This window comes from Eschrichtius robustus, chromosome 10, assembly GCF_028021215.1.
Source record: "Eschrichtius robustus isolate mEscRob2 chromosome 10, mEscRob2.pri, whole genome shotgun sequence".
In the NCBI taxonomy this organism is placed as follows: Eukaryota; Metazoa; Chordata; class Mammalia; order Artiodactyla; family Eschrichtiidae; genus Eschrichtius; species Eschrichtius robustus.
In genome coordinates, this window is record NC_090833.1 from 83,911,089 (window position 1) to 83,933,651 (window position 22,563).

Here is a 22,563-nt window from a genome sequence, read left to right on the forward strand (position 1 = left end):
TTCAGGACTTCTAGTAAGGGAGAAAAGGGACCCCTTCCCTTGCTCCGTGGTTAAGCGACTGTCTCTGTCCCATGAAGCTGACAGTGATCCCTAACTGTTGTTTCCTCTGCATCCCTGCATTGGCTCAGCTTGTGGTTCATTGCAGCTCAGCGGGATAGCATGTGTAAAGTTCTTGGTTGTGCCTGCAGTACGTGGTATCTGGATGTTGAACATTAGCCACAAAGCTAAACACACCCCAGCCATCGCAGCCTCTTTGGGGCAGTGTGGCCAACTCCTTCTTCTCAGGGCACTTCAGTGGGGAATCAGGACCTTGATCTTCTTTGACAGCTTTCTCTCCAGCTCTTTTCCAATAGTCTCCTTTCCTGTGACCCTCTGGACACGGTGGCAAATGTTCAGGCATCCTGATATCAACTTCTTAGTGGAAGGGGGCTGAAAGCATCACTAGATTAAGGAATGGGCCAAACTGTGCCAGTATCATGAGCCCCAGCAGTTGGTCACATTTCCACTATGGCATCAATTCCCCACCTTGCGTTATGGTTGTAGAACAAGCTCCCGAGGGCAAGGACTTAACCCCATCCAACGTTGTTTCCCCACCGTGCACGTAGCACTAAATGCAAATGGGTTGAAATGTACTAACCTAAAGCCACGTGGATTGGGTGTTACCATGTAAGCCATATTTTATCTCAGCTACCTCACTTGAGCCTCACAGATAATGACACGGTCTCCATTCTATACGTGAACAACCTATGGCTTAGAGGGAGGTAATGACATTGCCAAAGTCACATGGAGAGTCTGGTAAGCACCGGAGTAGACCCCCGGGCTTCTGATGCAGGACACCAAGTTGGACAAAAGGAGGGAGCATCTACATGGACCGCAGTGGGAAAAGGGCCCCTCAGGACTGTGCAGGAGCTTGTTGCTGTTATCCCAAGGCGATTGCCTGTATATTTCTTTCTGCTTAGTTCTGGCCATTGGGCTGTTTACCACCGTTTCTAGAACTTAGCCTGTTGAGGAAGGATATAAGCTTGATTTAGGCTCATAAGGTTTTATTCCTATTTATATACAATGAAAGACACTAAGATATGAAGTAATTTATTTACACTCACTTAGTGAGTGGCCGAGCTAGAATAGGAAACCAGGTCTGTTGACTCCAAAACCCTTTTACTTTCTGCCACCAGTGCATCTCAAATAGGAATCTGGGTAGACTTTGGACACAAGTTGGTGCGTCCAGACCAGAGACTCATGAAGCCACAAAATCAACATGGCCCAAGTTTCTAAAGCATCACTTTTAATAAATGATTTGGGGAAAAATCATGACTTTTCACATCGCACTGTGGAATCGAATGCCACAATTATATCAGATGTTAAAGATGAAATACAAGACTTTAAAGAAATTCCACGCCTGCCATAAGCACCTTGGTCTAGGCCTATAGACATGGTCCCAATTCCTCCCCACTCCCCTGGTCTTTTACTTCTTTCTGCAGTTGTGGGTGCTTTGGTGGAATGGTTTGAGAGGCCCCCAGCGCCAGCACACTGGTTTCGCATAACACTAAGCAGCCACTGTTAGTAACTCTTTTCTGTCCACCCTGCAGAGGAAAGCTGCTGGTCAGAAACTGAGTTCCAGTTTCACAATCACAAAATAACTGCCTCTTATAATATGTGCACTTTCTATGGGTATATTTTATCTGTGGTTATGTCGGGAGAGGTATGAAAAAAGGAGTTTTAAGTGTAAGTGATGTCTTTAGCACACAACCTCTCACACAGCATAAGAGCTCAGTAATTGAGAGTTACTTGTATTACATGATTTCTTAGCTCTCACAATCATCATAGGAAATCACAGTGTCTTTTATAATCAAGGTCACAATCTCTATGCATTCCATGTATCACAGACATAACAGAAGGTCCATAATGATGCCAGGTAGGCATTCAGAACTCCCTGGAGAAAGCAACTTTCCCATTAATGTTACACTCACAAGGACACAGACATCAGTTTCTGTATCAGAATGAACTGGGAAGAAAGACAACTTATTCATTTTTAACTGGCTCTGGCGTATTAAGTTCTCATCTCAGGTTAATGGTGGAATTACATTCTAGCGGGTCCTCAGTGTTAACTAACAAGCTGGGGTTAATGGTGGCACAGATATGCGCTGTCCAACCAGAAACCTGATCTGTCCACGTATTAGACACGATGCCTTGAGAGCAGCAAGAATCACGGTAATTGCAGCTGGTATGGAGAGTGTTGTTGCTAGTACAGAGAAGCTTTTTCCCCCTACTCTGTTGGAAAATCACCAATTTCTTCCTTTACTTAAAGCTAGCTGGAATACCAGCCTTTCTGAGTTATTGCCATAGAAACAATTTCACATTGGAATTTTGGTACTAAAACAACATAATGCGATCACCTTAACATAGACAGTGTCATGAATCTATACAGCTCCTGCTTTCCTGGTTGTCTTTGCTCATCACGTGTCAGTCTCTGTTGGCTTTTCACTATAAAAGGATGTGACACTTTGGTCTCAAGTACTAAAGAGTCGGATGATCTTCTGCGTTAAAAACCATAATGCTCGGGCTTCCCTGGTGGCGCAGTGGTTGAGAATCTGCCTGCCAATGCAGGGGACACGGGTTCGGGCCCTGGTCTGGGAGGATCCCACATGCCGCGGAGCGGCTGGGCCCGTGAGCCACAACTACTGAGCCTGCGTGTCTGGAGCTTGTGCTCCGCAACGGGAGAGGCCACGATGGTGAGAGGCCCGCGCACCGCGATGAGGAGTGGCCCCCACTTGCCGCAACTGGAGAATGCCCTCGCGCAGAAACGAAGACCCACCACAGCCATAAATAAAATAAATAAATAAATAAATAAACCCAAAGTTTAAAAAAAAAAAAAAAAAAAAACCATAATGTTCAGGAGGCCATAAAAAGCTCAGTAATATTGAACATTAAAATAATGACAGCTTGATGCGATGTGGATCGTTGGAATGTACAGGTTCCCATTGCTGAGTGATGTAGCAGTACAGTGACCACACGGCAGCCTGCATGCTGTCTTCGTTCTCTCCAAAGGCTTCATCTTCCCAGTGAGCCACTTGGGAAACTCCCCATCAAAATGGATAAGAGTTAGTGGGGCGAGGAGGGGAGAGGCAGTCAGAGGAAGGGGGATGTTGTCGCTGTTTAATTTCTCTGTATTGTTAAAATGAAGCATCCTCGTTTCTAGATCTCAATGTGATTCTTAAACATGGGTGTGATTGCAGTTTTAAGCTGTACTGAGAGAAGGCTTTTTGCTCCTGATTAGAGCAAATGTGAAATAAGGTGAAACTATAATCACTTCTAAGACTGGGGCTCTTGGCTCTTGAAAGTGTATATAGTGCACAAGCAGGGGACAATAGGGCCCACGAGGGATATCACTTGAGGTGACACGGAGTCCAGGAAGCCCTTCTGCCTTTATCAATGCATGACCGGGGAGTTGCAGGGTCTGCTCACTCTCCCTTAGCTACCCGCAGGGCGGTTGGGGTGGAGTGGGGGGACAGGGTGAGGGCCAAGATTGCCCTAAGGTTTGCCGTGGAAATAAGCTGAATCTGGAGGCTGCTGTGGAACAACAGCATCTGCTAAGCTCTGGAATCAGTTGATAACAGGGAAACTGTCAAGAGTAACCCAAGCAGGGAAAAAAGCAGTGGCATTGAGCCTTAACTTGGGGCCATAAAAATGCTGAGAGAGGACTACAGATCTGCATTATGGACCAGAATTGCACAGCTCCTAGTATTTGAAGCTGTTCTTGCCCCTCCTTGGAGTGTGCTAGAATCAGAAGGGGAAGCATTGACAAGGAGAGTGTTGTGGCCTGAATGTTTGTATTCCCCCAAAACTCAGATCTAACCCTAACCCCCAGTGTGGCTGCATTTAAAAATGGGGTCTCTGAGGAAGTAATTAAGGTTAAATGAGGTCATAGGGTGGAGCCCCCAACCAATAGGATTAGTGTCCTTGTAAAAGGAGACACCAGAAGTTCACGCACTCTCTGCACACACACAAGCTACACACAGTCATCTGTAAGCCAGGAAGAGACCTCTCACCAGAAACTGAACTGTCTGGAACCTTGGTCTTGGATTTCTAGCCTCTAGAACTGTGAGAAAATAAATGTCTTGTTTTAGCCACCCAGTCTATGGTATTTTGTTATGGCAGACTGAGCAAACAAATGCAGAGAGCCTTTCCTAGCCCTGGGTCTGACTCCATGTCAGACTTGAGACGGAATGCATTTGGTTTGGAGATATGGGTCCTGGTGTAGATGCTACCACATCTAAGCTGTGTGGTCTTGGGTAGGTCACATTGTCTCTGGGCCTGGGGATTCCTCATCTCTTAAACTGAGATAAAAGAACATGCCTGACTTACCCCAGAGGATTACTAGAGAATCAAATACTTAGCATAACAACAACAGCTAATATATTTTACACTTTTATTGTGTACCAGGTGTTATTCTAAGAGCTTTATTACATATAGTAAAATTCACCTTTTTTAGTGTATTGTTCTGAGTTTTGGCAAACACAGTCATTTAACTGCCACCACAATCAAGACTTAGAACATTGTCACCACCTCCCCCCAAATTCCCTCATGCCTCTGTAAGACAAGCCCCCACCCCCAATTCCCAGGCCCTGACAACCATACGTTTTCTAGACCTACAGTTTGTCTTCTCAAGAATGTCATACAAATGGCATCACAGGATGGCACCACAGAGCTTTTCTAATATCAACTCATTTAATCTTCACAACCATATTCTGAGGTAGGTACCATTATTATAGAATGAATGGATGCGGAAATGCTATGAAAAAGCAAAACACGTATACAAACATAAGGTATTATTATTATTTTTCACTGTTTATATTATTATTTCATGGTAGAATAAAGACAAAATCAATTCTCAATGGAAAAAATATTCACAAAATATTGTTAGCAATAAGGTCCAGCATACTCTCTCGCGACTAATTCAAAAACCCTTGGCTTGTAGTTATTAAGTCACAACCCTTGTATCTGTGACCAGATTGGTAATGGTAAAAGATAATAGAAGATTTTCCAGGTTGCAAGTAACAGCAACTTCAGGTATAGCGATAAACATTTCCTGCCATAAGAAAGAGGGGCAACCAGGTTGTCCCCAGAACTCCTCCTGACCCCATTCATTCATGACTGCCTTCACTGAGTTCCATTCATTCAGGACTTCTAGGCAAGGCAGGAAGAGCTGAATCACTTCCCATGAAGTATCCCCTGGTTCCATAGCCACATGCCACGGAAGTACCCCATCACTCTTTGTAATAGGAGAACCCTGATCTTCCTGGATGTGGTCATAAAGCACCCACAGTCTGACCACGATGGTCCCAGGTTCTCCAAGGAGAAGATTTTGCACAAATTGTTTCTCCTTTTTTTAAACTTCATATTACAGATGCAACACATAATAAATAAGTAAATAATGTCCAGTTATGTCTTAAAGTTTACAGCTGTCATGAATTTTTAAGGAACAGATCAGGAGAAACTGTTGAAACAAAGGAAGCGGGTGCAGGGTGTGATAAGAAGGTCTATGAGCCTCTTCAGTATTTAATGTGGCCAAAAGCCTCTGACAGCTAATCATCTCTTACTGGGGCTTGCCCTTTGGCCTGCACATTTCTAAGGAAGTAAAACGTTTGGCTTCCAAACAAGTTATCACTCACTCACTGAGTAAAGACCACAAGCTGAAAGTGGCCTCCCAGGCATCACTGCTCTTTGCTACTTAAGTATAGAAGGTCCCAGATTAGCTTTACTCACCTTTAAATCACCAGTGTTTTCAAAGCCAGCTAGGCATTTGCTTTGGGTCTATAGAAGGGCTCCAGCCTGCCACCGTGCCTCTCATATACACAGAAGGGAGACGAGACATCCCCATGGATGGGGAATGAGTTTTGGGGAGGACACGCATGATCCTCTGGGGAGATAAAAGAATTGGGCAAGACAAAAGGCAACGTTGGAATTTGAAATGGGACTGGACGAGTGAGATTTGAGAGGAGATTCAAAGAAAGGGATTCGGGAATGGACTGGGAGGGCCCACACTGAGAGGGATGGATGCTGAAAAAGAAGAGAAGACAATGAGGGAGCAAGGAGGAGGGTGGATGCTTGTTACCTTCTCTCTCATCAACCGAGGCCCCTGGAAAATGGGTTGTGCATTCCTCATAAACTTGTACCAGGGATAAAGATGCTTCATATATTTGTAAAAATTAAGTAAGAACCTAGGGTCTCAGCATGAATGATAGTGGGATAGAGAGCTGTCTTCAATACTGCTGGTCACCAATTCATATCTCCACTTGCTCAGCAAGTTCCTTGACCTTCCTAAATTCTAGTTTTCCAGTGTAGAAAAATAAATCATATTGTTTGTTAAGCCATGGGGAAATAGTCACCATTTACGACCTAGTGACCAAAGAGAATGTACCCAAAGAGTATTTCTTGGGTAAGAAATAAATATTGTAGTTGAACTGATTAGATGTTCCCAACTTGATTTAAAAATAATAAAATCATCGATTTCTTTTTTTGTTATTGTTAGAGTATAGATGCTTTACAGTGTTGTGTTAGTTTCCACTGTACAACAAAGTGAATCAGCTATATGTATACATATATCCCCTCCCTCTTGGACCTCACTCCCCTGCCCATCCCACCCATTTAGGTCATCGCAGTGCACCGAGCTGAGCTCCCTGTGCTATACAGCATTTCTGACACAAGACAGTTTTACCAAGGGCCTTTTAGTATTCTTTCCAGGATTTATCATCTTAACACCTTTCAAACAAGTAGATTTAAAGGATGCTCAGGCCCAGGTATTTTTCCTAGAACAGGTTTTTTGGTTGTTTTTTTGTTTTGTTTTGTTTTTTTTTTAATTTATTTATTTATTTATTTATGTATTTATTTTTGGCTGTGTTGGGTCTTCGTTTCTGCCCGAGGGCTCTCTCCAGTTGCGGCAAGCGGGGGCCACTCTTCATCGCGGTGCGCGGGCCTCTCACTGTCGCGGCCTCTCTTTTGCGGAGCACGGGCTCCAGACGCGCAGGCTCAGTAGTTGTGGCTCACGGGCCCAGTTGCTCCGCGGCATGTGGGATCCTCCCAGACCAGGGCTCGAACCCGTGTCCCCTGCATTGGCAGGCAGATTCTCAACCACTGCGCCACCAGGGAAGCCCTGGTTGTTTTTTAAATCAGATTGTCCTGTACATGTCACCATCAAAATTATGAAGTGTCATGGAAATAAACAGTAAGAGCTAAACAAACAGTTCTTTTCGCAGATGTTTTAAAAACAGAATCCATTATTTTGCATAAATTGATTTATTTTAGGCGCAATGGAATTTCTTTTTGGCCATTGGCTCCAGACATTGTTCTGATTAACTTCACTGATTTAAGCAAGTCACGGTGATTAGCAGCCTGATGGCCATTCAGTCTTTCCTTTTTCATGGTTTAATTTTCTTCTTTAGTCTCTGTCCTTCCTCTCTCACCTCAGAGGATATGAGATGCTATCTTATAGAGCAATATTCTCTCATGTTATTCATTATGACGTCTTCCTAAACTTTATTCCCAGGTCGAATAGTACCAGGTCTGCACCAGAGACTCCCCCATCTACTGTACAGATGATAAACTGAGGAATGAACGGGATTTCACACACAGCTTAGAGAGTTTTGATACTCCATGTGAACGCCAGTATTTTGGATTGCATTTTATTAAGAAGTTTTGAATTTCATTGAATGGTTCTTATTTGTAGCATCAATTAGGTGAGCCAGTTTCCATCCATTTAATCTAAGGTTGGTTCTATGAAGAGTTTAAAGAAGTTATTGGCGGTGGATGGGAAAGTAGTGAACACCGATCTCTTTGAAGGAACACATTGAGAATTCCTCCCCAAATCTCAACAGTCAGAAGAAACTCGAAGATATGGTCTCCTTACCAACCAACCCCCGCCCCGCCATGCCTTGCCAGCCATAACTGCTCAGCATCCTTCCTCTTGAGGCATGTGATCCATTAGCAAAAATAGGGAATGCCTGCAGTGTTACCAGAGCTGTACTAAGGGGTGCTTAGAAACATTGCTGAGCTATAGCAGGGAAGGTAAGTTCCTTGAAGTGATGGAACTTGAACTTGCCTTTAGGAGACCTTCCAGAGTAGGTAAAAAAAAAGAGAGATCAAACTTTCCAAGAGGCATGAGTAGGTTTGGCCTGGGTGAGGAGCCACAACTAAGTTTGCTGGCTGAATATAGGGCATGAATTGGAGAATGCAGAAGCCAGAAACACAGAGCGACCCATCAGAGTGAGTACAAGATGTCCTGTGGGGAGGGGTTATGTGTGTGTGTCTTTAGATAAGCTACTCAAACTCTCTGAATTTGGGGGACATTACTTAAAATGTGAAGGCAAGCCAATGTCTTCTCAAGAGGGTAATTATTGGGCTCAAGTGAGATCATCGAGTAGAAGTTCTTTGTAAAGATCAACTGCTCTGTGTTGACAGATGATGATGGTGGGAAGGTGGTGGCAAGTGGTTAATTACAAAGCTAAAACCCCAGGCTCATGGGTTGAGGAAAATAAAAACTGCAAGTCCAAGTCAACTCCCCAGCTAAGTGGATTTCCCATGTTGCATCAGCTTATTCTGGGGCATTTAGTGAAGAGCACGTTCCTGACCCAAGTCGATCACTGAAAGGTCTCTCCTGGCACCACTGAGTATCTGGCAGTCAAAGCAACAGTTCTGACTCCCAATGTCATACTTGGGATCACATTCCATCTCACAAATATTTAAGCAAGAGCGTGAGGGCCAATGGCCAAGTTGCACATACAAGACAAATATCTCATTGTGTTTGTCACTGCACAGTATGTGGTTTTGTGAGTTCTAAAAACCATCCAGTGACTGTGACTGGAATGTGACAGTAATTTGTAACCACAGTGGCTCTTTTTTCTATTTTTTACTTTTTGGGCCCACTTTTGTGACGTGCTCCAAAATCCTGAGAAAGGGCTGCAAAAGAAATATTCAGAAATGTTCTAAACGGGTTTAGAAAACTTGTGAACCCTGTCTGAACTTTTATTAGATGCTCCCACCACTCACCCATTTGACATCAGAACAAGGAAAGCATTAATTATAATGGCATGTGTGAAATCCCAGAGGGGATTCTTGAAAGAATTAGAGTGAAAAATCTGTCCCAAAGAGACTGCAAGCATGAAATAAATGATCAGATGGGAAAACATGTAAATCAAAATTTGAATCTTTTTTTTCCCTCCTTTAAAGGACACAGGAGCCACTTCTTTGGCCATTAGCAATACAGGACAGAGAATCCAGAAGAGTAGGTGTAATCAGAGGGGCCCTAGAGTACTTGTCATTGCAGAGTGAGGAGTGTGGGAGAGTTGTAGTGTTGACTCTTCTTAATGTCTCTATGGCTGCTTCCCACTGAGAAAATAAAGGCTAGATAATAAAGGCTACAGAGAAAGAAGCAACACCTAGAAAGCATTTAGTGCATTAAAATTCATAAAGGGCTTTCACAAATATTGTCTGCTTGAGTTAACCCTGGGAGGTATATATTGTTACCCACATTTTATAGTTGGAAAAACTAAGACACAGAGATGTTTGGCAAGTAGTGAAATTAACTCTGGAGCCCAGAGTTTTGTTTGTTTTTTTTTTAATTGAGGTATACTTGACATATTATATTTGTTTCAGGTGTACAGCATAACAATTTGATATTTGTATATATTGCAAAATGATCACAGCCATAAGTCTAGTTAACACCTGTCTCCTCACATAGTTACAATTTTTTGTTGTTGTGATGAAAACTTTTAGGATTTACTTTCAAATATGCAATACAGTATTATTAACTATAGTCACCTTGCTGTACCTTACATCCTCAGGACTTATTTATTTTACAACTGGAAATTTGTACCTTTTGGCCCCCTTCTAAAGTCATGAATTGAGTGTTGTCCACTGCACCACAGCTGGGAACACAAAAAGAATATGGAAAGCCTGGCATCTCCATAGGTTAACATGTCCCAAAGTGGGATATTTACCGTCTGGTTCTAGGAATGTATGTGAGTGGCTCTCCATCTCTCTCCCTCTCCCCCACAAACGCACAGCCAAATTAGTTTAATTCACTAAGTTAAACAAAGTTAAATCTGTTCTTTCTGCCACACTCCTGAGACACTTCAAGGGAATTCTGTGCATTATGAATCTCCAAGAAATGAAGAGGGTTACAGGTTATAGTATATTTGACACATCTGAACTAGGAACACATGTGGCAAGCTAGCTCTTAATACTTTGAGGGTCAGGTATCCAAAAGAACACCACATTGGTCCATAATATCCCAGTCTTCCCTTTACTACCACAGACCAACTGTACATTGGATGTATGGTCTAATTTCAATATTTTTCTAATTCTACTTTCAATATGTCAATTTCAATTGTTTCACTATTCCCATTCAAGAAAGAATTATGTCATTTTCACTAAAAACCTGGGCAGAGACCTCTCACTCCCCATAACTCTGCGCATGTAGCTCCCTGCACTGCCACAAAGCCTCTCCTTGGTGCTGGGGTATAGGCTGCCAGCACCCGGGGGACCATTCCACCTTGGTATCCTTTGTGTTCGTAAGTATCTGAAAACGTAGGAAACTCTTGTGTGTTGGCAGATTTCCTTTCCCAAAGTCCTGGGTACATGGGATTTCAGGGTTGCAGAGCCGGGCAGATAGCCATCAGCCAGAAACACGCCCATTTGGCTGTGCCGATATGAACACCAGCAACCTTTCTGGTCAGTGCCTGTGTTGCACAGGTTGTGTTTTGGGTATCAACCCTGGTGGTGAGTATTGTCATGTCCAGGCAGCTCCATGAGGGAAATCTGTGCTCGTTGAACAGTGACTACCTGTCCTTGCGGAATGAGGAGAAAGCGAGGAAATTGAAAGCTGATGGAAGGCAACAAGCTTGCACTTAGCGCATGAACTTTTGGTGTATTCAAAGCTGAACAGTAAAAATAGAGGGGCGCCTTAACGCTGAGCCGGCAAGTCATGTCTCGACTTGTCACACTTGGATTCCTCGTACAGAGAAGAATGGGGAAAAATCATGCATGCTTTCTTTGATGCTAAGAGCATCATTTGAAATCACCAAGCAAATTAGACATCTCTGACACTCTCCACTCCTTGGGCTACGGAGTTGAGCAGCATTTTTCAGGCACTGTTAGTCCATTTCCTTCCCTTAGTGAGGCAGAAATAGATATCGAGAATTATAATCGGGCAGAAACTCTGTGTGGCATTGGTCTCAGAGTTCAGGGGGTGGGAGTTGTCAGGGAAATCTAATTCCTCCTGTCTTGTGAGCTCACCCACTGCCCTGGTGTCAGCATGGCATTTGGGCAGATAGTGCTGGGGTTCACCAGCGTGAAAAGTAGGACCTGCCACGCATTGGGCTACTGTGCAGAAATCTTATCTTGGTTTAAAAATCAGACAGCCTTGATGGGCTACAAACCTGTATATGGAATATATTTACTTTTTGTTAGTTTTTCTCCAGAAAGTAGGAAATCATAAACAAGTCTCTTTGATCAAAGTTTTCTTTGCCTGTGCTAATGCTGTTGCTATCTAATGCCTCAGCCTTGGCGTTTTTACTAAAATGGGCTTTTCAAAAACCATACTTACTTATTTACTTTTTTTTTTTAACATTTTTATTGGAGTATAATTGCTTTACAATGGTGGGTTAGTTTCTGATTCATAACAAAGTGAATCAGTTATTCATATACATATATCCCCATATCTCTTCCCTCTTGTGTCTCCCTCCCTCCCGCACTCCCTATCCGACCCTTCTAGCTGATCACAAAGCACCGAGCTCATCTCCATGTGCTATGCGACTGCTTCCCACTAGCTATCTATTTTACATTTGGTAGTGTATATATGGACATACATACACTACCACTCTCTCATTTTGTCCCAGCTTACCCTTCCCCCTCCCCTTGTCCTCAAGTCCATTCTCTAGTAGGTCTGCATCTTTATTCCCATCTTACCCTAGGTTCTTCATGATCTTTTTTATTTTTCCATATACATGTGTTAACATATGGTATTTGTTTTTCTCTTTCTGACTTACTTCACTCTGTATGACAGATTCTAGGTCCATCCACCTCACTACAAATAACTCAATTTCGTTTCTTTTTATGGCTGAGTAATATTCCATTGTATATATGTGCCACATCTTCTTTATCCATTCATCTGTTGATGGACACTTCGGTTGCCTCCATGTCCTGGCTATTGTAAATAGAGCTGCAATGAATATTGTGGTACATGACTCTTTTTGAATTATGGTTTTCTCAGGGTATATGCCCAGTAGTGGGATTGCTGAGTCGTATGGTAGTTCTATTTTTAGTTCTTTAAGGAACCTCTATACTGTTCTCCATAGTAGCTGTATCAATTTACATTCCCACCAACAGTGCAAGAGGGTTCCCTTTTCTCCACACCCTCTCCAGCATTTATTGTTTCTAGATTTTTTGATGATGGCCATTCTGACAGGTGTGAGATGATATTGCATTGTAGTTTTGATTTCCATTTCTCTAATGATTAATGATGTTGAGCAGTCTTTCATGTGTTTGTTGGCAATCTGTATATCTTCTATGGAGAAATGTCTGTTTAGGACTTCTGCCCATTTTTGGATTGGGTGGTTTGTTTTTTTGATATTGAGCTGCATGAGCTGCTTGTAAATTTTGGAGATTAATCCTTTGTCAGTTGCTTCATTTGCAAACATCTTCTCCCATTCTGAGGGTTGTCTTTTCGTCTTATTTATGGTTTCCTTTGCTGTGCAAAAGCTTTTAAGTGTAATTGGGTCTCATTTGTTTATTTTTGTTTTTATTTCCATTTCCCTAGGAGGTGGGTCAAAAAGGATCTTGCTATGATTTATGTCATAGAGTGTTCTGCCTATGTTTTCCTCTAAGAGTTTCATAGTGTCTGGCCTTACATTTAGGTCTTCAATCCATCTTGGGTTTATTTTTGTGTATGGCCTTAGGGAGTGTTCTAAGTTCATACTTTTACATGCAGCTGTCCAGATTTCCTAGCACCACTTATTGAAGAGGTTGTCTTTTCTCCATTGTATATGCTTGCCTCCTTTATCAAAGATGAGGTGACCATATGTGCGTGGGTTTATCTCTGGGCTTTCTATCCTGTTCCATTGTTCTATATTTCTGTTTTTGTGCCAGTACCATACTGTCTTGACTACTGTAGCTTTGTAGTATAGTCTGAAGTCTGGGAGCCTGATTCGTCCAGCTCCATTTTTCTTTCTCAAGATTGCTTTGGCTATTCGAGGTCTTTTGTGTGTCCATACAATTTGTGAATTTTTTTGTTCTAGTTCTGTGAAAAATGCCAGTGGTAGTTTCATAAGGATTGCATTGAATCTGTAGATTGCTTTGGGTAGTATAGTCATTTTCATAATGTTGATTCTTCTAATCCAAGAACATGGTATATCTCTCAATCTATTTGTATCATCTTAAATTTCTTTATCAGTGTCTTATAATTTTCTGCATACATGTCTTTTGTCTCCTTAAGTAGGTTTATTCCTAGGTATTTTATTCTTTTTGTTGCAATGGTAAATGGGAGTGTTTTCTTAATTTCACTTTCAGATTTTTCATCATTAGTGTATAGGAATGCAAGAGATTTCTGTGCATTAATTTTGTATCCTGCTACTTTACCAAATTCATTGATTAGCTCTAGTAGTTTTCTGGTAGCATCTTTAGGATTCTCTATGTACACTATCATGTCATCTTCAAACAGTGGCAGCTTTACTTCTTCTTTTCCAATTTGGATTCCTTTTATTTCTTTTTCTTCTCTGATGTCTGTGGCTAAAACTTCCAAAACTATGTGGAATAATAGTGGTGAGAGTGTGCAACCTTGTCTTTTTCCTGATCTTAGTGAAAATGGTTTCAGTAATTCACCATTGAGGACGATGTTGGCGGTTGGTTTGTCATATATGGCCTTTATTATGTTGAGGAAAGTTCCGTCTATGCCTACTTTCTGGAGGGCTTTTATCATAAATGGATGTTGAATTTTGTTGAAAGCTTTCTCTGCATCGATTGAGATGATCATATGGTTTTTCTCCTTCAATTTGTTAATATGGTGTATCACATTGATTGGTTTGTGTATATTGAAGAATCCTTGCGTTCCTGGGATAAACCCCACTTGATCATGGTGTATGATCCTTTTAATGTGCTGTTGGATTCTGTTTCCTACCATTTTGTTGAGGAATTTTGCATCTATGTTCATCAGTAATATTGGTCTGTAGTTTTCTTTTTTTGTGACATCTTTTTCTGGTTTGGGTATCAGGGTGATGGTGGCCTCGTAGAATGAGTTTTGGAGCGTTCCTCCCTCTGCTATATTTTGGAAGAGTTTGAGAAGGATAGGTGTTAGCTCCTCTCTAAATGTTTGATAGAATTCGCCTGTGAAGCCATCTGGTCCTGGGCTTTTGTTTGTTGGAAGATTTTTAATCACAGTTTTAATTTCAGTGCTTGTGATTGATCTGTTTATATTTTCTATTTCTTCCTGGTTCAGTCTCGGACGGTTGTGCATTTCTAAGACTGTGTCCATTTCTTCCAGGTTGTCCATTTTATTGGCATATAGCTACTTGTAGTATTCTCTCATGATCCTTTGTATTTCTGCAGTGTCAGTTGTTACTTCTCCTTTTTCATTTCTAATTCTATTGATTTGAGTCTTCTCCCTTTTTTTTCTTGTTGAGTCTGGCTAATGGCTTATCAATTTTGTTTATCTTCTCAAAGAACCAGCTTTTAGTTTTATTGATCTTTGCTATCGTTTCCTTCATTTTTTTTCATTTATTTCTCCTCTGATCTTTATGATTTCTTGCCTTCTGCTAACTTTGGGGTTTTTCTGTTCTTCTTTCTCTAATTGCTTTAGGTGTAAGGTTAGGTTGTTTATTTGAGATGTTTCTTGTTTCTTAAGGTAGGATTGTATTGCTATAAACTTCCCCCTTAAAACTGCTTTTGCTGCATCCCATAGGTTTTGGGTCATCGTGTTTTCATTGTCATTTGTTTCTAGGTATTTTATGATTTCCCCTTTGATTTCTTCAGTGATCTCTTGGTTATTAAGTAGTGTATTGTTTATCCTTCATGTGTTTGTATTTTTTACAGATTTTTTCCTGTAATTGATATCTAGTCTCATAGCGTTGTGGTCAGAAAAGATACTAGATATGATTTCAATTTTCTTAAATTTACCAAGGCTTGACTTGTGACCCAATATATGATCTATCCTGGAGAATGTTCCATGAGCACTTGAGAAAAAAGTGTATTGTGTTGTTTTTTGATGGAATGTCCTATAATTATCAATTAAGTCCATCTTGTTTAATGTATTGTTTAAAGCTTGTGTTTCCTTATTTATTTTCATTTTGGAGGATCTGTCCATTGGTGAAAGTGGGGTGTTCAAGTCCCCTACTATGATTGTGTTACTGTCGATTTCCTCTTTTATGGCAGTTAGTATTTGCCTTATGTATTGAGGTGCTCCTATGTTGGGTGCAGAGATATTTTAAATTGTTATATCCTCTTCTTGGGTTGATCCCTTGATCATTATACAGTGTCCTTCTTTGTCTCTTGTAATAGTCTTTATTTTAAAGTCTATTTTGTCTGATATGAGAATTGCTACTCCAGCTTTCTTTTGATTTCCATTTGCATGGAATATCTTTTTCCATCCCCTCACTCTCAGTCTGTTTGTGTCCCTAGGTCAGAAGTGGGTCTTTTGTAGACAGCATATATATGGGTCTTGTTTTTGCATCCATTCAGCCAGTCTATGTCTTTTGGCTGGAGCATTTAATCCATTTACATTTAAGGAAATTATCCATATGTATGTTCCTATTAACATTTTCTTAATTGTTTTGGGTTTGTTATTGTAGGTCTTTTCCTTCTCTTGTGTTTCCGGCCTAGAGGAGTTCCTTTAGCATTTGTTGTAAAGCTGGTTTGGTGGTACTGAATTCTCTTAGCTTTTACTTGTCTGTATGGTTTTTAATTTCTCCGTCAAATCTGAATGACATCCTTGCTGGTTAGAGTAATCTTGGTTGTAGGTTTTTCCCTTTCATCACTTTAAATATGTCCTGCCTCTCCCTTCTGGCTTGCAGAGTTTCTGCTGAAAGATCAGCTGTTAACCTTATGGGGATTCCCTTGTATGTCCTTTGTTGTTTTTCCCTTGCTGCTTTTAATATTTTTTGTTTGTATTTAATTTTTGATAGTTTGATTAATAGGTGTCTTGGCGTGTTTCTCCTTAGATTTATCCTGTATGTGACTCTCTGTGCTTCCTGGACTTGATTAACTATTTCATTTCCCATATTAGGGAAGTTTTCAACTATAATCTCTTCAAATATTTTCTCAGTCCCTTTCTTTTTCTCTTCTTCTTCTGGGACCCCTATAATTCAAATGTTGGTGCATTTAATATTGTCCCAGAAGTCTCTGAGACTGTCCTCAATTCTTTTCATTCTTTTTCCTTTATTCTGCTCTGAAGTAGTTATTTCCACTATTTTATCTTCCAGGTCACTTATCCATTCTTCAGCCTCAGTTATTCTGCTATTGATCCCTTCTACAGAATTTTTAATTTCATTTATTGTGTTGTTCATGATTGTTTGTTTGCTCTTTAGTTCTTCTAGGTCCTTGTTAAACGTTTCTTGTATTTTCTCCATTCAATTTACAAGATTGTGGATCATCTTTACTGTCATTATTCTGAATTCTTTTTCAGGTAGACTGTCTATTTCCTCTTCATTTGTTAGGTCTGGTGGGTTTTTGCCTTGCTCCTTCATCTGCTGTGTGTTTCTTTGTCTTCTCATTTTGCTTAACTTACTGGGTTTGGGGTCTCCTTTTTGCAGGCTGCATGTTCGTAGTTCCCGTTGTTTTTGGTGTCTGCCCCCAGTGGCTAAGGTTGGTTCAGTGGGTTTTGTAGGCTTCCTGGTGGAGGGGACTGGTGCCTGTGTTCTGGTGGATGAGGCTGGATCTTGTCTTTCTGGTGGGCAGGTCGACGTCTGGTGGTGTGTTTTGGGGTGTCTGTGACCCTATTATGATTTTACACAGCCTCTCTGCTAATGGGTGGGGTTGTGTTCCTGTCTTGCTAGTTGTTTGGCATAGGGTGTCCAGCACTGTAGCTTTCTGGTCGTTGAGTGGAGCTGCTTCTTGGCATTGAGATGGAGATCTCTGGGAGATTTTCACCATTTGATATTACATGGAGCTGGGAGGTCTCTGGTGGACCAATGTCCTGAACTTGGCTCTCCCACCTCAGAGGCACAGCCCTGATGCCTGGCTGGAGCACCAAGAGCCTGTCCTTCACATGGCTCAGAATAAAAAGGAGAAAAAAAGAAGGAAAGAAAAAAAATATAAAATAAAATAAAATTAAGTTAAATTTAAAAGTTATTAAAATAAAAAACAAAAAATAATTATTAAAAAAAAATTTAAGTATTTAAAAAAAGGAAGAAAGAAGAGAACAGCCAAACCAGAAAACAAATCCACCAATAATAACAAGCACTGAAAACTTTACTAAAAAACAAAAAAACCGGACACACAGAACCCTAGGACAAATGGTAAAAGCAAAGCTATACAGACAAAATCTCACACAGAAGTATACGCATACACACTCACAAAAAGAGAAAAAGGGGAAAATATATATATATCATTGCTCCCACAGTCCACCTCCTCAATTTGGGATGGTTCGTTGTCTATTCAGGTATTCCATAGATGTGGGTACATCAAGTTGACTGTGGAGATTTAATCCGCTGCTCCTGAGGCTGCTGTGAGAGATTTCCCTTTCCCTTCTTTGTTCGCACAGCTCCCGGGGTTCAGCTTTGTATTTGGACCCATCTCTGTGTGTAGTTCACCTGAGGGCATCTGTTCTTCGCTCAGACAGGACGGGGTTAAAGGAGCAGCTGTTTCGGGGGCTCTGGCTCACTCAGGCCGGGGGGAGGGAGGGGTACAGATGTGGGGCGAGCCTGCGGCGGCAGAGGCCAGCATGACATTGCACCAGCCTGAGGCGCGACGTGCATTCTCCCAGGGAAGTTGTCCCTGGATCACGGGACCCTGTCAGTGGCAGGCTGCACAGGCTCCCGGGATGGGAGGTGTGGAGAGTGACCTGTGCTCGCACACAGGCTTCTTGGTGGCGGCAGCAGCAGCCTTAGCGTCTCATGCCCGTTTCTGGGGTCCGCGCTGACAGCCGCGGCTCGCGCCCGTCTCTGGAGCTCCTTTAGGTGGCGCTCTTAATCCCTGCTCCTCACGCACCAGGAAACAAAGAGGCAAGAAAAAGTCTCTTGCCTCTTCGGCAGGTCCAGACTTTTACCCGGACTCCCTCCCGGCTAGCTGTGGTGCACTAACCCCTTCAGGCTGTGTTCACGCCGCCAACCCCAGTCCTGTCCCTGCGATCCGACCAAAGCCCGAGCCTCAGCTCCCAGCCCCCGCCCGCCCCGGCGGGTGAGCAGACAAGCCTCTCGGGCTGGTGAGTGCTGGTCGGCACCGCACCTCTGTGCGGGAATCTCTCTGCTTTGCCCTCCGCACCCCTGTTGCTGCGCTCTCCTCCGTGGCTCCGAAGCTTCCCCCCTCCGCCACCCGCAGTCTCCGCCCGCGAAGGGGCTTCCTAGTGTGTGGAAACCTGTCCTCCTTCACGGCTCCCTCCCACTGGTGCAGGTCCCGTCCCTATTCTTTTGTTTGTGTTTTTTCTTTTTACTTTTGCCTTACCCAGGTACGTGGGGAGTTTCTTTGCCTTTTGGGAGGTCTGAGGTCTTCTGCCAGCGTTCAGTAGGTGTTCTGTAGGAGCTGTTCCACATGTAGATGTATTTCTGATGTATTTGTTGGGAGCAAGCTGATCTCCACATCTTATTCTTCCGCCATCTTGAAGCTCCTCCTACTTATTTAGTTTTGTAAATAAGCTCAGTTGAAGTATCCTGTAGTAGATGAAAGTCCAAAGACTGGACTTCTTTGTGTCCATAGCAACCTGAAACTCAGTTGCCCCTCTGTAAAATGCGAATAATCACTTCTGCCCTGCCCATTGCTGGGTTGTGGCAAGCATGTTCAAGGCAGCTCTGTGTGCTCTCCTGACACTTTAAAGTGGAAGGAAGCTCCAGCCTTGCTAAGGAAGCAGAGTCCCTTGGTGGCTCATTTTGGATGCAAAACTCTCTACTTTTTATCCTGACCAAGGTTATCTTGTTAATTACAAGATCAAGTCCTCCTCATACCAGAAAGTAAGTGTGTCTGTGTTTTATACAGGATGAATATCCACCCAATCACCATCTCTGCTCCTGTCTAGTTTTGAGAAAGAGAGAATTGCAAAAATGTGAGAAAAAACCTTTGACCACTCTTTGCCCTCTGTCTCTGTTGCTTGAGATTATAAACAAATCGTCTTTCCCTTATGTTTTATAAACAATTAAAATTAATAAATACAAATAAAGGAAAGGGAAAAAAATGTCCCCCACATCTCCCTTCCAAACCTTTTCTCCTGATGGTGGGAACTGATGCCACCTTGTTTACCCCTTTTCCGCCAGGTCGGTGGCCACACGATGCTGCCCATTCGCTGGATGCCTCCAGAGAGCATCATGTACAGGAAGTTCACCACCGAAAGTGACGTCTGGAGCCTGGGGGTCGTGTTGTGGGAGATCTTCACGTATGGCAAACAGCCTTGGTACCAGCTGTCGAACAATGAGGTGAGTGGAAAGAAAGACCCCTAGAGAGCTGACAAGGCGAGGCATCCCCAGGCTGGAAGTCAGGACACGCTCTCATGTGGCTTTGTTGGGAGAAGCACCTCCCAAACGGCCTGCCATGTATCTAAATTTCATGGCCAAAGTATAGTCACTCTCCAAATTTAAGAGTTCTAGAAAGAGAAAAGCACAGCGTTTGCTGACGCGCCTGTGATTCTCTGGCATTGGGACACAAGAGTCATTTCGTGCTGTTCATCTAGTAAATTGATAGCAGATGTGGCATTCTGGTACCCTTAGAGTCCAGCTAGCTCTTTGGTATTATTCCAATAAGGTTTCAAGCTTCTCTCCTTTTTGCACATTTCACTAGAACATTTACTTCTAGTGAAAAACTCAAGCATTTTATTTTCCTTTTCTAATCTGTTTGCAAATATGTTTATATTTGAGGCATCACTTCTTGGTCAAGCACCTCACTTCTTCAGGCCCACGTCTGTCTTTTATCCAATTCCATTATCCAAAATGACTGCTCATTTCTGTACCCTGGGGCTCCCTGGCCAGTCAGTGCCCAGACACAAAAGTGACCCTGGTCCCATCTCAGGCCAGTAAAACATTGGAATTCCAGGGTGTGCTTTGGGAGCATTCCATATAGATGAATTATTTCTCCACCAGTTTGGTGAAATCAGTGTGGCTTGAAAAATGAATATAAACCCATCAAATTAACCATGATATACCAACCTAGAACAGTCACTCTCTTGCCTCTGAAAAAAAGTAACACTGAGTGGGTTTCTTTAAAGCAGCCCTCTCTTTGTACTGACATTTATTGTATCCACATTGTTTTTCCTCTGGTCTGACCCTATCTTTGCTCTCCGTCCTGTCCAGGTGATAGAATGCATCACTCAAGGCCGAGTCTTGCAGCGACCTCGAACATGCCCCCAGGAAGTCTATGAGCTGATGCTGGGGTGCTGGCAGCGAGAGCCCCACATGAGGAAGAACATCAAGGGCATCCACACCCTCCTTCAGAACTTGGCCAAGGCATCTCCAGTCTACCTGGATATACTAGGCTAGGGCCCTTTCCCCCAGACCGATCCTTCCCAAAGCATCTCCTCAGTTGGGCCGAGAGGATGAACGTCTTTTAACTGCTGCTGGATGCCATCAATCTGCTGTTCTTCACTCTGACAGTATTAACTACAAAGACACCGAGAAGCTTTCCGAGGGAAGCAATGTGTACTTCTCCATCCGTAGACACAGTATGGACTTCTTTTTGGCATTATCTCTTTCTCTCTTTCCATCTCCCTTGGTTTATTCCCTAGTTTTTTTGGTTTGTTTTTCTTTCCTTTGTTTTTTGTCTTCCCTGCTTCACAATCCTCACCCTTTCTTTTTTAATCAATCTGGCTTCTGCATTACTATTAACTCTGCATAGACAAAGGCCTTAACAAACCTAATTTGTTATATCAGCAGACACTCCGGTTTGCCCACCACAACTAACAATGCCTTGTTGTATTCCTGCCTTTGATGTGGATGAAAAAAAGGGAAAACAAATATTTGACTTAAACTTTGTCACTTCTGCTGTACAGACATCGAGAGTTTCTATGGATTCACTTCTATTTATTTATTATTATTACTGTTCTTATTGTTTGGGATGGCTTAAGCCTGTGTATGAAAAAGGAAAACTTGTGTTCAATCTGGGAAACCTTTATCTATGGGAGATTAAAACCAGAGAGAAAGAAGATTTATTATAAACCGCAGTATGGGAAGAACAAAGACAACCATTGGGATCGGCTGGCGTCAGTCCCAACTTAAGAAAACCCAGCGACTGTTAGCTGGGAAGAATGTATTCGGCACCTTCCCCCGAGGACATTTCTGAGGAGTAAAAAGACTGTTGAACTCTGCGCCATGGACTATTCTTTTCCCATCACTGGAAACACTAGAGTGTAGTACAGAGAAAAGATGGCTTCCGGGAGGCAAGATGGCACATCACACGTTCCGACAGTCTTGTCTTTGTAGGCCACGGTGATGGCACTGGTTTGTTTTTCCAAGTGTTATCCACTGAGCCTGTGTCAAGTTCAGTTGAAAGTAGGTGGATTCTTGTCCAGCAATCATTTCAGGGTCAGGTGGGAAAGCCAAGGACTTGGAAAAGATAGGACAAGCTCTAAATTTGGAGGCAAGTTTCTCTTACATTGAACTTTTCAGATAGCAATTCCTTCCAACCCCTAGCCTCCACCCCACCCGTCCTTTTAACTGTGCAAGCAAAATTGTGCATGGTCTTTGTCGATAAAAATATCTTGTGTGCAGAAACTACCGCTCCAGACGTCGTGCCCCAGATATGTAGAGCAGATCCATAAAAGGTATAACTTACATAATTAGGGGAGCTAATGGAATTCATCAGCTGAGTATAAATGTCTCTGGGTCGTATGGCGGCGATGGGTTTTAACAAATATGGACCCTGAAACCTGGATATCCTCAACCATGTCGCACCCACTGTGGCCCTGTGGGAAGGGCAAAATCAACCCCCAAGGGACAGGACACCTCACCCACCCTGGGGGTATCACAGGCATTGATGTTCAGTGTACAAAAGCCGAGACCTTGCTCTGGGCTCTGGTTGGGAGAGTGGTTTCATTCTAAATGTACTCCATTGTCAATATGCTGTTTTGTTTTTTTCACTGCATTTTAAAAGAAAGTAAAAATAAAAACTTAGGCACAGCATACCCATGGGACGCTGTGCCCAGCCCAAGCTTTGGAGGTGTGCTTCTGGGCATGGCCACGGGTTTTGCGAAAAGAGGTTGTAAATTTAAATAGAAATTTACAGTTATCTGGGTGATCAGTTATACCAAGGAAGAAAAATTTTTCTGTTCCTCAAGAAAACTTGCTACCCTCTGTGAGGGGAATTTTGCTAACTCGACATCTTTATAACACGAGCCAGATTGAAAGGGATTGATTTGAATTCAACTTAAGTCATTTTATTTCA

The 22,563-nt window shown here is 42.5% G+C and overlaps 1 protein-coding gene across 3 annotated transcripts in view; it reads left to right on the top strand.

Annotated features, from left to right (window-relative positions):
- Window positions 1-20,663, top strand: part of NTRK2 (neurotrophic receptor tyrosine kinase 2) — a 366,665-nt gene extending 346,002 nt beyond the window's left edge. For all 3 annotated transcript variants that reach the window (XM_068552108.1, XM_068552106.1, XM_068552107.1), the window contains 2 exons: window positions 19,449-19,607; window positions 20,478-20,663. In XM_068552108.1, coding sequence (XP_068408209.1) covers window positions 19,449-19,607; window positions 20,478-20,663 — 345 coding nt within the window. The remainder of the gene's footprint in view (window positions 1-19,448; window positions 19,608-20,477) is intronic.
- The last annotated feature ends 1,900 nt before the right edge of the window (window positions 20,664-22,563 follow it).